General features: G+C 35.9%; 1 protein-coding gene across 1 annotated transcript in view; it reads right to left on the reverse strand.

The window, feature by feature from the left end:
• The window catches only part of eya4 (EYA transcriptional coactivator and phosphatase 4), a 95412-nt gene that overhangs the window by 35539 nt on the left and 41643 nt on the right, over positions 1 to 18230 (reverse strand). Inside the window, exons 3-4 of the mRNA XM_041252444.1 lie at positions 13567 to 13616; positions 617 to 741 (exon numbers count right to left, since the gene is read on the reverse strand). Of these exons, the coding sequence (XP_041108378.1) occupies positions 617 to 741; positions 13567 to 13616 (175 nt within the window). The remainder of the gene's footprint in view (positions 1 to 616; positions 742 to 13566; positions 13617 to 18230) is intronic.

Genomic DNA, 18230 nt, shown 5'->3' on the forward strand with positions numbered 1-18230 from the left:
ATTAAACAAGAAAAGCAGAAAAAATAATGCTTTTCTGATGTTGAAATATCTTAAAGCAACGTTAGATGGCTTGCTATTGTTTTTAATATAAATTGTTTCCAGTTAGGCCTGGGCATACAGTCAAAAGTTGACACTGAGTGGAGGGGTTTAAAAAAAAAACTTGTTAAACGTTAAATATAATGTTTTCAGAAAACCAGTGTTAATTTTTTTTCCAACAAACTGTTGAAGTAGTATAGTGCCAATGCTTCTTCAAAGACTTGGGTGTGAGTCTGCCAATACACAAGACTGATTGACTGATATAGTCCCTTACCCTGACTAATCCCCAACGGCAGACTTAAGATCCATTTATTTCATGTGCACTACTGTCAGTACTTGGAGATGTTATATAATTAAATCAATCTAATCAGAAGGTATAAGGTCTGACAAAGTGTCCCATACTGTTTATTAAATAAAGAAAATTCATGAAGATGTACTGTATTTATCAAATATGTTTTAACATAACACTCATGTTTTCTAGTTCACCGTCAACACTCAAGGTAGTAAAATAAAAATCAATTAATAAATAAAAAACAGCAGTTATATTAAGTGAGTAAAAAAACAGCAATGCCTTACTTACCACCTGTTCCATTTGATGGAACTGAAGAACTGCTGAGGCTAGATTTATCCAGTTTGGAGCCAGGAGTACCACTGCTGCCTATTCGGTTATGAGGACTGGCCAAGTCCTGCATTTCCATAGACCTGCTAGAAAAAAATTTGTTCAGTTGTTTTTTTTTTTTTTTTTTTTTTTATAGTACTTATTTATTTATTTTAATTTTATTAGTTACAGACAATGAATAAGGCTATATTTAATAAATACTTTAAGGTACAACATATACATATCCGCACAGACCTTCTTCTCTGAAATTATCCTAAAACCAGGCTCATCACATGTCTCTTTCAATCCTATAGATGAGACTCAACATGGCCTTATAACCCTTTCTGTCAATTAGGAATATAAACATTCCTTTAAAAAAAAAAAAAAAAAACTCAAAAGTTTAGGAGCAAAAGTTTAGTAGCCTCAAATTACACCATGTTTATACATGCCCAGTGTAATTGGGCAAGATTGATATTTTTTTTTACTTTTTCATAATATTTAATTGATGGAGAACACACAAGTATCACAAATATCCCCATTATACTCTGTTGTTGTTTTATAATTTACAGTTACACATTCTTAGTGATCATTTCCAAAGCAAATTCACTTCAGAAATTCAGCTTTTGGAAGTGTTTGTTAGGTTAGTTAGTATCATTGGAAAATTATGATCTACTGTAAGCCAAAACTACAGTGAAGGATAAAGAACACTTAAACTGGTAAAAAGTTGAATATCCATACATTTTAGATCACTTAAAGTGACTAAAACTAAAATGAATACACACAGGTGTTATAAGTTGTGGATGTTGTTTCCAGTCCAGGGGTATTTATTATATGTTGTGCTATAAGACTTTGGCAGACACTGGCCTTTGTGTCTTAAAATTTCAAAAAGAAGAAGCAGTTGTTTGAAACTTGCAGCCAAAACACTGTTTTGCTTGAAAGACAATCTTGTAGATTCAAAGGTAAGTGGATCAAAGTCCAGATTAAGGCAGAATTAAAACAAAAGCAGGATTCAAACTGTGCATGTACGGCACAGCCAATTTAACTCACTCTGACTGTAGAAGGCTACTAGTATAAATGGGGAAAACTACCTAATAACATCTTCAAGGCCGACTTCAGCTAGCTTTCAGGTTCGGCTGGCAAGAATAAATGGGGTATTTGGGAATAAGTGCTCTGAGCTCACTGAAGAGAACAGACTTGACTGGTTTGTTTCTGTAACATATCATATTATATAATTGCATGGTCATAATTAAATTGCTTGAATGTAATATCAGCTGGACAGCTGGTCAAAATAAAATTAACTTGTTCCTTCAAATACATTTAATGAACTACTTTTATAGTCTCTATAGCTAAATAACTTTAAATGTATTGAGAATTAAAACTTAAAAGCATAACAAATCTAAAAACCCAATAAAAAGTTTGCCACAGTCACGATTAGCATTTTTTTTTTCAATTTGCTACACCAGTGTATTTAGACATAATCAAATGCAATAAAATTCTATTTTGGTACAATAAAACAAAGCAAGACATGTACTCCAGTGATATTGAACTCACTAAAATATCTAACACACTTAAACTAAGGCCCTGTCCACACCACATAACCGATCTAGAGAACCGTACTCAAAAACCATTCTAATCAATCCAGCTCAAAGCGTCCATATTGAAGTACCTTCATGTTTAGTCAGGCTTAATGTGTCCACATACTAATAGAATAGTTTGGTTACAGTTCATAGCAGCCCAATGAACAGTGGAAATTAATACAATAGTATCCCACTTTGCACATATATTTTACAGACTGAAAATACATAATTAAAAAAATGGCGTGTGAACACATTACCATATGATCTAGCAAATAAAATGACATAAAATGTTGATTGATGTAGTTAGCCTCCCCTTTGATCAAACTGCTGACACGCCTTCCTTTTGCCTTACTGTGCTTGCATGATCCACTTTTTCCCTGATCTACTAATTTCATATGACACTGGACTCAAGACTACCTCCTGAGGTGGTCTCAAGTACAGTATTAAACTCTGCGTAGTATGGATGCAAACCATATTTATCACTTTTAAGCAGATTTAAAGGCAACTAATACAGTTTAAAGGCTTAGTGTGGGCTGTGCTTAAATCTTATCCAGCAAAAGGGTTTTGACTTTCTGCAACTTACATATTTACTATATCATATATAATATATATATATATTATAATATCTATAATATACATATATATATATATATATTATATGGATACTTATATCTAATATAATATACATCCACCCCTAGGCCTTTCATTGGTTGTAGGTGGGGATAAATAATGTATGTAATATAAGAAAACAATACAATATTATTCTTAATTAAATGTAAACAAAATTGAAAATGGCCAATTCTAAATGACTGTTCAGTATTCAAGAATATTCAGTATACAGTGAACATCTGCATTAAAGACAATCTGTCTTTAGTGACCACTCCTGTGAGCCCCTCTTTAAAATCCCTGTGTGTACATCCATATGCCAAGATTACCAGGACTGAATCAAATTGCAGTGAGCTCCCTTATCAAAAGCAGAATAAAATTGGTCTTAAAACAGCCAAGTTACTGTGCTGTGTAATTATGTGATAGTGGCATTTAAAACACAAAATGAAGGCATTGCTTACATGGTTTGTTGTGTCTAAATGGTTTGTTATGCATGGTTAGATATTTGCTTACATCCATTATATCAAAGCACACACAAGATAATGCAGAAAATATCGAAATAGTTACACTACAAGAAATACATTGTTGGATGCTGAAACATAAAACAAAAAAAATGTGTTGGTATACAGATCCATCAATCTACTTTATATTAAAATAAACACACAAGGACATGTACTCATAAATGGTATAGGGAATATAAATACATATTTGTATAATAACTAAACAGTTTAAAGTTGTGAATGCTCTGTTATTGAAAGTGACTGGTACAATAACCATTTTTCAGTTTGTTGGCTTTTCATGAATTTACAGATTTTACCATAAACTTACAAAAAAAAAAAAAAAAAAAGAAAAACCAGTATATGTGCTGCATTCTCTATATGTACTGTCATTAAAAAAAACATCTGACCAGGTTGTATAACTGATCTAGCATCTGTCCATCATTTTAAAATATACACACACAGTTACCATTTTAATCAATTTAAAAAAAAAAAAAAAGTATAAGAAATCAATGATCACAGTTACATCAGAGGCAGAGTAAAAATAACCTTAACCAGTTCTCAATAAACTAAATTTGCTATACACTTAAATAACATTAAGTTGACCACAAAGGAAAAACACTAACATTCTAATCAAAAGTTCCATTATTTAATACATAGTAATCAACATACAGGTTAATCACAGGCTCAATTTTCATTGAGATGTCTTGCACCAAAAACACACTCCATTTTAAAAGTTTATGAATCTAAACGGGTTTTTTGTAAGGGTGCAAAATAATTACATGTATAACCTCTGGCCTCCATGTTTGTGTTTTTGATACTGATATCCTGCAGTTATTTATGCTTGGGCCTGAACAGCATCCTACATTCTAGGTCACAGCAACATTAAAATAGAGACTATCAATGATACTACTGACTGTATAAAACACACAGATTTCTTTTTTAAAAAAACAGACACGTTTTCATTCATTTTTTATTACTAATACATCAACCCAAAAAATAACAACATAAAAAGACGAGTTCCACAAGAACACCACAACAAAGATATGGTATGTTATGATTAAGGCCCTGTGAAAATTGCGGAAATTTTCTTTAAAATTCACGGCAGTGTCACCGGTAAATTATTGTATTTCACGGAATGTGCACAGAACTACTTTTTTAAAACATCAAATACAGAGATAAATGCACTCATATCATCAAAATCAATATCAAAGTTATTCAAGCACTTTATAATAGCTTGTGAAATGGTGTTGTAATTAACAGCCTGTAGGTAAAGTGTATCTGACAAGGACAACATTCAGTTCCAGTTCGTCAGATGCTTGTTCACCATTTAGGTCTTGCAAAACAAATACAATGTGTAACCCATACTGATCTTGGGCATCAGTCGACTCGTCAGTACAAGCAACCAGACTGTTTTACCAATTCCATAATCTCCTGCTTTGATACTCGGCAACTTTAGGTAAGTATTCACATCTCAGCTGGGCTCATGAAGGAATCACTCCACCAGATGCTACACTGAAGAATTTACATAACTTTTGGTTGTCCAATTTTTCAAGAGGGTATTTGCGCAAACAAACGCCTCTGTCAGGTCAAAATGCAATGTGTTTCGTGCTTCATGGTTTTCAGTGGACTTTTGGAACATGGAAGTCACCGTTTTTGTTTCTTTGCAAGTAAAGCAGTCACGGTACTGCTCTGGATATCCGCCTTTCTCTCTCGATGAATACTTGAATCTAAATGCTTGTCAACAGCAGATTCTCGATAGTGATCTATAGTAACGTTGCAGGACGTACAGAAGAGCTTACCTCCATTGCTGCTGGATACTGCTTTATGTGATCTGCTGCAGACACATTTTTAGCCTTTTTAGAGACATCAATTTTCTTGTTTACAGTGTGTAGTATTTTTCATGAACTTTATCAACTTTTTCATCACACTGAAATCTCTAATTTGGAATTTACAGCCATGGCGGGGAATATATGATCTCTACATGTAATGACTTGCAATACAAACCTTCCATTTGTGAGCTGCACTGTTCTGGATGCTTCTCATAAGACATGGGTTTAAATACTCTATGCATGCATTAAGCCACAAAAAAATAATAATACTAAATTTGAAAATATTTTATAACCTGCACTGATCATACCTATAATCCTTTAATACTAGTTCTAATTTTAAAACCTTTTTAGTTTACAAGGTTACAGTAGGCAGAATGACTTACATAAAATTACATATTGCAGAGGTTAGTAAATTCCATAAACCCAAATTTATTGTTTGAAATTCTTTATTCAGGAAAGCCATATGAGCTAATTTAACTTGTTTTCAGAGATGTCCTGGCAAGGGCAATACATTTACAGTTTCCACAAACAAAAACAGAAGACACCATAAATACAATCAATTAGTACATAAATAAACGAATATAAATCAGAGCAGTTCAACGAGCAGTTCAGTAAAATCATACAGTACACATACAGGGCTTGGATAAATACTGGTACAACAATTTTTTTAAATTACTGTGTGAGGTCTCTGATCTAAGCATAACTGGCAAGTGGTTCCAGTTAGAGACTGCAGCAAAAGCAAACAATTTTCTACCCACAACACTCTTCACTGTAGTTGTTCCAAAATATTTCGTACCACTGACATTGCGCAAACTGTACCTACTAGAAAACTCCTGAAAAAAAAAGTTTAAATAAACAGGCAATGCATTTTGTGCCCCTTTAAGGAGAGTCAGGTACCAATGATAGTTCCTTCTGTTTGCATGTGTCAGTAAATTTAACCTGGAGTATAAGCTGCAATGATGCTCTAGTGGGGTGCACTGGAGTACAAACCTACAGATCCTGTTAAACATTGTATCCATCTTTTTCAATGACTCCTTATTAGCTGTCCTATAGATGACATCATTGTAATCTAGAATGAGGAATATAAGTTTTTGGGCCAGTGTAAGCCTTGCTGTAAAGCTTAAACAGTGGCGCTGAGCATATAAAACACCTAGCTTCCTTCCAATTTTACAACATACGTCTTTAATATGGTTTTCAAATGTAAGAGTGAGGCAAAGTGCCCCACCCCTGTGCTATTTAATTGTGTTTTATGTTGTATGTAGTGTATTAATGTTGGTGTATAGTCATTGGTACACAGGATATAAATGGGTCTGTGTAAAATGTATGTTTGTATTTAGGTAGGAGGATTGCAAAGCACTTCACGTGCAGGTAAATTGTAATAATATGTGAGCATGGGAAATTGCATTAACTTAACTCATGAGCAGTTGTACCGAGACTCCAATTGAATGATTGATTAGCAATCGAGTCTCAGTACAGCTGCATAAAAGCAGCATGTTTTCGGGGTTGAGTGTTCGGTGTGTGGAGAACGGGTGAGAGAGAGGAGAAGATTTATACTATTAAAATTACAATTGCTATTGCTATTGTGTGCTGGGAGTGCCAGCACGGTACTTGTGTTCTGTTAGCCCACCGTTTGTCTGTTCGTTTTGGCTACTGTGTCGTTTTATTTTACAAAGTGTTTGTTCAGACTTTTATTTTCTGTTTATTGATTAAACAGCGCAGCAGCGCATTTCACTCACCATAACCCCTTGCAGTGCTGTGGGTTTTCACTTATGGTCTGACTAAATCCAACTTGTTCACAAAGAGTTGTGTCAATATAGACCCCTAGATATTTAAAGGTATCAACTCTCCAGTAGCCTTATTTGTGGTAATGGAAAAATGTACGCTATTGTTTTGTATTAATTTTTCTGCATCAAATAACATGATATTTGTTGTTTTTTCATTTAAAATCAGACCGTTATCATCAAACCATTATTGAAGTTCAAGAAAATCATTCTGTAGTATCTTAGTTAAATCATGGATACTATCAGATCTGTAGTAAACCACCGTATCATCCGCATACATATGTACTGAACTTTTCTTACAGATTTTGGGTATTTCATTAATAAAAATAGAAAATAAGAGAGGTCCAGAATTGATCCTTGTGGGACACCCAGGGATATAGGTATAAGGTCGGATTTTTTTTTTTCATAGACAGTTGCTTGGGTACGTTCCATTAGATGTGATTTAAACCATAACAATGAAGGACCCGTTACTCCAAGGTTACATAACTTATTGAGAAGTATTATATAGTCAACTAGGTCAAAAGCCTTAGAGAAGTCGATAAAAACATCAACGATAAGTTTCTTTTCTCCCATAGCCTGATATATATCACTTGTTAATTTTAGAAAAAGCTGTTGTGGTCGAGTGAGCTTTTCGAAAACAAGATTGATAATCTGTAAATAAATTATTTGTTGTTAGGTAATTAGTCAATTGGGTTTGTACGATTTTTTCGATAATCTTTGATAAGGGTAAAATAGATAGAGGCCTATATTTACCAGGGGCTGTGATGTCCCCACTTTTAAATGTGGGAGATACTAATGCTTGTTTAAGCTGGTACGGCATATCACCAGATATAACAGACCTATTAATTAATTAATGTAGCTAGCTGATTTTTCAATGGGTAGGCAGCTACCTTAAGGAGTATAGGTTCTATCCCATCTGCATCTGCTTTTTTGGAAGCATCAATTTGTATTAAGAGTTTATATACTTTCCCCTCATTTACCGGCTTGAATTTAAAAGAAGATTCAGGAATACAGTCAGTAAAGGTTTCATGACCAAGAATTTTTTCACTTCACTTAGGTTTGTGAAGTAGTGGTTAAAAGCATTAGAGATTTGCACTGGATCTACAACCATTTTTCCATGCAAGTTTAAACGCACGGTGACAACCCTTTTCTCTCTATTTAACAGTTTATTGATGCCCTGCTAAAAAGTTTGTGGGTTTGCTAAGTTTGTATCTATGTATTTACCCAAAATAGTCTAAAAGTCATTTCTCTAAAGAGGAAAGAGGACCAAACAAGACAAAGAATTCACTCCAAGAATTCTCCTGAAAAAGTTCTCACACCCAATTTCATAACTTTCCTACCGTAGGCACTCTTTCCATGTGCACTTATTCTTATGGATTGGAATCCAAAATCAACAAGCAAGAACATACTGAATAAACACCGGATATTAAATGAAAATCTCAAGCCAGAAGATACACTTATTTAATAATACAACATGTACCTTGCACCATGGAAAGTGAGATCTCATACAGCATAGCTTTAGCATAAACTGTGTAAGGGGGCTGTCTGCCAGCCTGTCTGTATGTCAGTTTTCTTTTTTACATATATCTACAGTAGAGAACCAGAGTATCACAATCTGAGGGTACATGGGGGCATCTTCCTGTCTGTTAATGACAGCTCTATTTTTGGTTTAACAGCAATGAATGACATTGACATACTTGTTTTTTTTTAATAGTATGCTACCTTTTTATAGTATTACCCTTTTGTTTTCTAAATCTTTCTGAAGTAAACTAACATTTGTTCTACAATTATATTTAACTCTCTGGATAGGTTCCAATTCTAAACAGGCAACCGGTATGCAGTGGGAGAAACATTATTCTGTATCTTTAAATGTTTACAACCTGTAAGAATTACAATCCTGCCATTTGTCTTTTCCTTAATGCCATGCTATGGTAATTAGATGATCTTTTTTAATAAAACATAGGGCTAGCTCTTTTTCTACAGTACAAAACTGTTTATCCAAAAAACAAACAAACCAAAAGAAAACCATTAAAGTTACAAATATATTAAGAATAAACCTGGGGGCATGTAGGAGACCTTTTCATATGGGTCGTATTTATTAAGCAGGTTTTTTTTTCTAAAAGTAATAAAACAAGCTTGTTAAATGTTTTGAAATGCGAAATTAATAACAGGTAAATTGCACAAAATACGATTTGAAACAATAACTGTTTTTATTTGGTTAATAATGGGACCATTTTGTGCTGGACCAAAAACTAAATAAAGTTGATCTGGCAATTCACAGGACGTTTGCTGTGGCTGTAAGGATAGAGCAGAGGAAGAAGAAACAAGCTGTTAGTAAGACATTTGCAAGCGAAGAGAGCCCGGACTAGGACAGAGGGACTAGCTGTATGGCTCAGAATTAGGAGCGGTCTTAGAGAGGCCCGGGCTCGAAATTAGGATAGAAAAGAGATCCTGACTGATGAGCTCTCCTTTGCACGAGGACTGACCTTGGTCGACGGTCACGTTCCTCAGGATCTAAAAACATATAAAAGGGCTCTGCTCGGCACAGGCACCTCTCAGAGCATGAACTGGGCCACAACAGTGTCTCACATGTTGAGTTAAAACAGGCGCACGAGAATCCCCCTAGTGCGAGGATGAGGTAGCGTGAATGACATAAGGTCAGAGGAGTGAATCCTCACTTACCCTCGCAAAGGAGGGACCCTGGCTCCCTGTAGAGACCCTCACCATGAGACAAACAATAGAGTAGCACCAGTTTATAACATAAAAAACGACAACTAGAAAGGAGACGGGAAAGGAAAGGGCATATGAGACAAACGGGGGAGCGTTAGGATAGAGTTAGTGTGGGATGGTAATGTGATTATCTGCCGCTCAATGGAGAGGGGAAAAAAAAAAAAAAACTTTTCTAGTAGGGGGAAACCTCTGGTGGCCCCGGCAGTCAAATAGCCCTCACTCTGGGTATGCTACCTATTTTTTTGATGGGATGGTGCTATGTCGGTAGTGGATGAACGAATGCATGAGTCGACTGCTGCTGAGGTCCAGTGCCCCATGTTCTTGATTAGTTAGAGATTGATGTTGGCATTAGCTAGCGAAGTATCTGCCCCGATTGTAAATTAATGAGGGGTATAGAATTGGGGCAGAAGGCCAGTTCTGGAAACATGGGTAGTGAGATGGGATGCAAGCCAGTAACAGGATATAATTGTGCAGTTTGAACTTTTGCATGCTGCAGTAGTGGACAAATCTGAAGTAGGGAGCAGCGATCTGATGTAGGGAGGAGTGATTAACTGTAGAGGGCAGGATCTGTTAAAATGTGCAGGGATCTGAGGAAGTATATGATGGACTGCTGTCAGTAGAGTGCAGTGGCCTGCCATAGAGAGCAGAGGTCAGGTGAAGCAGAGTGATCTCAATAGTGTAAGGTGGATTACCGGTGTGCGGTGGACAACCGTTTATAGTGTGTAGTAGCCTGCTGTACAGAGCAGAGATCTGCTGAAGTGTGTGAAAAGAAGCATATTGTGAGACATGAGCAAATTTAACCCTTTGCAGTCCTACGTCGGACCAGGTCCGACATTACCATTTCCCGTTTCCGGTCCAGTGTTGGACCCTGTCCGATATCATCGAAAAGATGTAAAGCACAGGTCTCTAGTAGTTTTTTCTCCGGAAAAAGCAGAGAGAACCATTCAATGGCCGAGTGAGACCGACAGGAGTCGAATGAAACCGGAAAAAAAGGGGCGTGTGAGCAATAGCCCTAGCAGCTGTACCATACAGAGACAAGCAGACATAAACACAGGAGGTAGCTGCTTCCACATCCAGTGCTCAAAGAATATCACAGACATTTGCAGAGCTTTTTGGAGATGTTATAGTAATAAAATAATGACTTGGATCGCATCATTGAGGAGTTTGGTGATAAAACGAGTGATCAGGAGAGGATTTATCAGTATGCACGTCTATAAAGAGGTATGTGAACACGGGGTGTGGCTTGGCTGGAGATCCAGTACTGATGTCATTTAGCATTGCAATGCCCTTTAAACCAGTTTTACTCTGAAAAAAAATATTTTAAACAGTGTGTAAAATAAACAGCGCATGTAAAATAAATTGAACCTGACATGCCTGACAGGCGCTGAATAAATAGACGGCAATGGGTTACGCTGCATGAAGCTCCTCCTTGGGATTGAAGAGGTTGCACAATTTGTCTGACGCTTTAATAGGACGTCAATATTGGTCTTTAAGTGTTCAGGTGATTTAAATGGAGCCGAAGATAAGGCTTCGGAAGAGATAAGCATTGCTCTGAGGTCGCTACAAAACCTATTGATTTGATTAGGAGCAGTCCATGAGTGCGTTGTCCATTATAAGGTAGGAAGCTGCTTTAACTAAGACGTTGATAATCGTAGGACATGATTTCTGTATCTGGCTGGCAGCTCAGATCAAATGAAATATTAACATACCAAAGTAAAATTTTTCTTGATTTTAAAATACATGACACTTCCAGTAAAAGTGGACCAGCTAAATATATAGAACTTGTGGTGTTACAGTGATCTAGAGGTTATGATTAGAATAAAACCGTTGACTTTAGAAAGTGGCTTTGGGATGTTTATCCTAAATGCTCTGATGCTGTATCATGGTTGTATTTTGACAGAGGGATGTAGAATGGGCTATGAATGCGCAGAGTCCGCAGGCGTTGGCTCGCAAACCGCTGAAAATGTGGTTAAAGAGGTCTAAATCAGGGGAAGACCGATCGAAAAAATGGTTATCTGCTGCTGAGATGGCGGCAGCTTTAGCGGAGAATGCTTTATGGTACTTGTAAAACATAGTACCCCCTTATCTAACTGAGAGCTCCACGATGTAGAAACACATAGTACCCCCTTATCTAACTGAGAGCTCCACGATGTAGAAACAATATTGATCTAGCTCTTGACGGTGGTTTGGATCTTAATGTCACGTGACTTGAGTGTAACTATATCTTTACCTTCAGTTATTTATTTTCTGATGTTAGGGGAGAGAGAGAGAGAGAGAGAGAGAGAGAGAGAGAGAGAGAGAGAGAGAGAGAGAGAGAGAGAGAGAGACATCTGATAGAAGGGGTTGTTGAAATCACATGCGACTCGTCATTACAGGCAAGTGAGGCATGACCTCGCTAAGCGTTTTCTGTCTATCTATGAAGACATTCTGTTGTTTTTTTTTTTAATTAAAATATATTTAATACATGTTTTAGGACAGTTAAACATGTATATAAATATGTTAACATAGGTCCACGAGACACGCTTGCAGAATTTAGCAAGTTGCTCTCTCCAGTTGAAAGCACGGCGGCAGAAATCTGGAAGATTGCAGTACTGAATCACAGAGCTCACAGTGCCTCATGAAGCTGCTTGGTTACCATGGCAACTTAACACTCCCAGTAGTCTGTAGTAACCATTGTCTGTGAGGCACTAGTGAAAAAGTTGCAGCACAGTGTCGTTTGGAGTTCATGCGATCGGCAATTAATTATAATTTTTTTCAGCAGTGGTTTGTTCTGAAAGTGACGTCACGCGAGTAGGATTCACGTAGTATGTTATAAAGCACGAAGCTAGAACAAGAACAAAGCTGGGGTTTCCGCGTTGAAATGAGAACTGAAACGAAATTAACGTCCTTACCCATTATGATTTTTTGTGTCGGCTGCTGAAAGTAAGCAGCAGTAAATTGCTAAACCAGGAAACCACATAGGGAACAGACGCAAGCGGGACGATTGGCAGATCTACTGTAGAGGCGGGCGCTGAGGGGTCAGAAGCTGCAATGGCATCTGCAAGGAGACGAGAGAGTAACAGGATTGTAACTCTGTTATCGAATCACAAGGAGGGGAGGGACACTGCTGCTGCTTTAATACTGAACTGCTACGGAGGAGAAATACCTTTGTGAAAACAACTTTCAGAATCCTGTTGCTGTACTAATCTTTAAAGAAAGGTTGTGCTGGAAATGAATTGTGCGTCGTGCTGGAAAGGAAGATTATGTTTAGATCTGGCTGCATGGAATGGGGGAAGGGCGATGAGGAAAGATTGGTTCTGTGAACAAAGCAAAGTGATTGCTGTCGACAGGAATGTTAATGCTTTTGTCGAACAGCGTTTTTTAAAAGTCTGGGGGAGGGCCAATCTTCATAATGGAGATGAAGTACAGGTTGAATAATGCAGCGCCACGTTGAACGGCGCGGCTGAAGATCAGACAGTTGCAGGCTTAACTGGCGATAAAGCTGCTGCAGCGAGTGAAAGAAAGAAAAAAGCTGAAGGATGAGAAGAATCTTCAGAGCAGGTAGAAAATTTGCTCTGAATCGAGAGAGCGAGAAGACGAAACTTAGGCTTTAGTAAAGAGAGAGGGTTTACAGTCTGAGTGTTTGCTAGAATGCAAAACACTAGACAGAGAAGGAGTGTGAGATTGGAGTTTAAATAGGAGATTAATAATGATAGTTGTTAATTAAGCAGCCCTAGCTCCCGCCCCCTGAATCCCGCTAGGCTAACATTTATGTCTTGCTTGTTTTGTTTTTAATACATTCAATAAGTTGTACAAACTTAGTAAGAAAAGCTTAGCAAATATGTCCTATAATGACCAAAAGATTTAACAAACCCCATCATAATATAGTCTAAATTCACATGCAGGTAAATTATTTCAATATCTGGTTACCTGGTGTTTGAAGGCTCTGAAACATGTGATTCGGTGTGTGTTTTCTTTACCTGTAAGAAAGAAAAAAAAAACATTAAACAGGACTTCCTCCTCCAGAGTTCAGATACAGTGCTTGTATAGCACTTAAAACGGATCCAGTTCTCCTCACTATAATCTTTATAAAACACTTCCGCATTTTTTTAGAGCAGCAGTGTGAACTAACTAAACAGTACATTTCATTATTGTCCCGATGAACAGCAGCCAAATGCACTTCCCCAGGTCCATTAATATGTAAAAACCTCTGACTCAACTGACATGGGAATACTCGAACTAAGAACAAAGAAACCAAACAACTAGGTTCCTTACTTAGTAGCTGCTGTTCTCTGTTCAGCAAAGAACAATTTTTATCCCAATGCTAGGGTTTCTTCTATTTCCTCCCCAGAATCAACAAAATAAAAACGTACAAGTTAGAACGTTAGTGTGCCATGGTGAGTTTATTTCCCCCCAATTATTAGTAACACATAGAAAACAACATCATGGTATCATTAATTATGATATAAATGCACTAACCTTAGTTACTAACCCTATACTGCCTTTATTCAATAAGGTAATAAGCTACAAATGTCCATGTTATACTTAATGATTAATGCTTGTAAAGAACGTCATAAAAGAACATACAAATGTAGGTCGATCTGCACAGCAAGGAACTGCCTCCTGAACTGTGCCAAGGCTATAATTAAACATGTAACCATGCATTCACGGTTATAAATAAGTATAACTTTATTTACTTGGTTAGATTCTCAGAGTATACTGATTATAAACTTCAAAAACATTTCAGCTGACAAGGAATTTGTGGAAGACCCACATGTATTTAACAAAGACTTATTTGTGCCAGAAATTGATTGTATGAGAAAAATATATAAACAAAAAAATGAATAATAACAAAGTAACCACATATCTTACCACATAAACCTCTTAAAGTTTACATTCAAGAACATACTGAAAGGCTGGGATTCAGTCCTGTCATCTTGGGATTTGAGACATTGGGGTTCAAATCCACATCAGCTGTTTGGAGTGCCCTATTCCAATGGTTTAAGCATAGCTGATTTCAGATGTGTCCAGTTTTGGAATGGAACTGTTTTTTTCTTTTGTTCGCGTAAATTGTTACAACATATATCACAAATATCTTCTCTGAACTGTGCTTGTGTGCATGAACATACAAACACACTTTACAGTATCCACCATTAAACAAAACTATTGCAACCACTATATTTGGCACATTTTACTAAATTCCAAGGCACTTTATTACATTATGTATTTGGTCTCCAGTCTATGAAATATCAGTGAACTTGGGTATCCCCTACATTTGTAGTCTTTTTAGAGAACATATGTACAAAAAATGAAAACACAAAAAATAACAAAAATAACAACCTTAAAGTGAATGGATAATTTGCTAATTTTAACGGAATGTGTACTAAAAAGTAACCAAGTGGGGTGAGATTCTAAACATTGGTAACAGTACTTCAAACTTCTGAATATCTGAACCCGAAACCTAATACTGTAGGTGTTTGAGCACCACTGCAATTCACTTCCTATTCTTTTATTGTTTCTTTGCTGTTTAAGGTGAAGAATCAACTCTACCACTGCAAAAACAGTTGAAATTAAACAGTGCTGGATATTTGCAATGGCATTTACCAACCCATGCAGGTGAACTAAGAAACGTACGGCTATTTAGCTGGCAAAACACAAAGCAGAGATATCTGAGCTCACATGTGTCATAGATTTTCTATCTACGACTGCATAAAAACATGTCAGGAAAATGGCTTAAAGTACGATTACATCTTTGTTACAACAGCAGAAACAGAATTAGCTTTTAATTTAATAAACATTTCTTCAATTTGCTTTTACAGATGCTTTCAGTTCACCTCTCCAGAGTAACAATTCAGTCCAATAAAACAAAAAAAAAAAACATTTCATGGTGTAAGTATTAAAAAATAGTTGAATCAGTATGGGGTGTGTTTACAGGAAGCTGCTTGGCTCTCACTCTAGAATCGGTTAAAATCTCCAAAGAGCCATTTTTCAAAACTTTAACATGTACTTACACCCTTTGACATCAGATCATAAAATATAAATGTTCCTATATTCATCCTTCTATCTCTTATTTAAGCGTTTGCAAAAATCTAGTTTAAAAAACTAAACTGAAGACAAATAATGTATGAACTCTGTTTTTACAGCTCCACCAGGGTTTAATTTGCTCCAGGGTATTTTTTAATGTAAACATGCTTACTCCACTAGAACCACAGGGGTTACACAATATATCATCTTAGAGTATTGCTTTAACTCTTGTTTGATATGATTTTTTTTAAATGTCTAATAATGTCTTCCAAAGTTACATCCATTAATTTTTAAGCAGTTTGCAGATGAACTTCTAAAAAAGTACTGTACTGAAATTGAGTGCTACTGTGTTCTTATTTCTTCTTGTGTAATAATCATACAACTTTCCTTAAAATAAACATTGAAAAGACTCATGTGCTGCATTATAAGAACTATGACTACAACTTGTGTCATTTTTCACATTACAATAAAAGAATGTTATCAATTATTTCAAAACTATTTTCCTCTAGGGAATTTAAACTTTTTTTTTTTTTTTTTTGGACAACTAACAGGAAATATAATATATAACTAAAATATGGCTTGGTTTCTAAGGAAAAAATATACTTAAAAGTTGAAATGTGAAATAATTGTAAATAGCAGGGATTTGTGAATGGCTCTTGGACACCAAAAATGGGTCATGTCTTTGAGAACTTCAGATGAAGGAAACAGACTAATCAGACTATAATAAACTTGATTTTAAGGTAAACCAAAAAAAAAAAAAGGCCATATGGTTGACAAAAAAGTCTTAATGGTTAAAACAACTGAACAGTGCCTTATATCAAAAAACAAATCTTTAAAATACCGCACATTTGCACTGCAGAGACTTCATAAACGTTATTAAATAATTAAATAACCACATGATGTGCACCACAGTTACAGCAAATGTCACAGTGCTCGTCATCAACCACGAGTTACCACAGGCAGGCAAAGCACTTGATTAGAGACTGGGTGGTGACAGGCAGCAGGTACTTATTACAATTCCTATTTCTGAGAGACTAATTATAACAGTAAATCTTCAGCATGTTTCAAAATGTATGGAGCTGGTATTTAATAGCTGTGCAAACAAACCCTTTTTCATGTTTAACACATGTACTACATTTTCAATTGACATGTACATTCCAGTGGTCTGTATTCCTTGATGCTTCTGTGAAAATCATTCAGGGATGGTCATGTTTTCATCACACACAGGACTACTCAGTAAAGAGTCCAGTGTGTTGGGGTATTTTTTTAAAACTTGTTTAGAAAGTCAAAAGATACAGAAATAACGGATAACATGTGTGTGTGTGTGTGTGTGTGTGTGTGTGTGTGTGTGTGTGTATATATATATATATATATATATATATATATATATATATATATATATATATATATATATATATACACTATGTTCTTGCTCTCAGTGAGCTATTACTATTGTTATACATTGTTTTGCATGAGTACATTTGTCAGCATTAATATTTTAAAATGCCCCTGTTTTGAAAGTGATTTTTCACCTCTTTGTGCAGTTGTGTTTTTGATTACAATCACCCTGCTGGGACTACATCAGAAGCAGTATTTAACTGTTAGTGTCAGGGCATGGGTCACATGATGCCCTGCTCAATCTCACGTTACAAACAGCGCTTTTATGTAGGCTTTTCATCCTTTTTGAAATTTTACAAGCTTGTCACTTTTATCACTATCATCTCAGACTTTAGAGTCCATTCCTGTCTGTCTCAACGAGATACACCCTTGGTACGGTAAGTACATTTAAATGCAATTCTTTGATCATCTTTAACTCTTTCCCTCACCCGCAGCCCCTGCACCGCCATGCACTTAAGTCCCTGTAGAAAATAAAGGAAATTCCCATAACTGTCTAGAAAAGGTGATGGGGTACCACAGATAGGCCATGTCTGTCTGAAAGCCATGACTCGACAGACTGGTTTTCCACTATGAAAAAAAGATTTAAATAAAAAAGAAATGTATGCAAAAAAATAGTATCTAACTACTTTTCATTATATCAAAATAGACAAACCATACAATTTCCAGTTTAAAAGTACTTTATGTTTTTGCTTTTGTTATAACACAATGGTTGAATTTTAACCAAGAATACATTCAAACTATTCTGATACTTCTGACAAGTCTGACTAGGCAGCTGAATAATTAGAAACATCACTGTAATCAGGTATTCTACATCAGACTGATCTGGATCAAAACTGATCAAATAAATGACACAATTACCAGTTGGCACAATAGCCATTAAGTACTGGTAAATAGTTGTGTGTATTGTTTAAAAAAAATACAAAAAGCAAGACATTTAAAATTCATGGCTTTACTAATGACCATCTAATTGCTAATTTAACATCACAAAATGTGCAGACACAACTGATCCTTATAATTCAATACCCTTAATAATGAATGCATGCTCATGAGATCATCATTCAGAATAAAAGCGTTTTGAAATCTGCACTTTTCTTTTATTGTAACAATACAGAACGTTGTTCACAGGGTTTTGAAATCTAAATTATATCTAAAAAATACCATGCCAGTGAATA

This window comes from Polyodon spathula, chromosome 6 (assembly GCF_017654505.1).
Source record: "Polyodon spathula isolate WHYD16114869_AA chromosome 6, ASM1765450v1, whole genome shotgun sequence".
Classification (NCBI taxonomy): Eukaryota; Metazoa; Chordata; class Actinopteri; order Acipenseriformes; family Polyodontidae; genus Polyodon; species Polyodon spathula.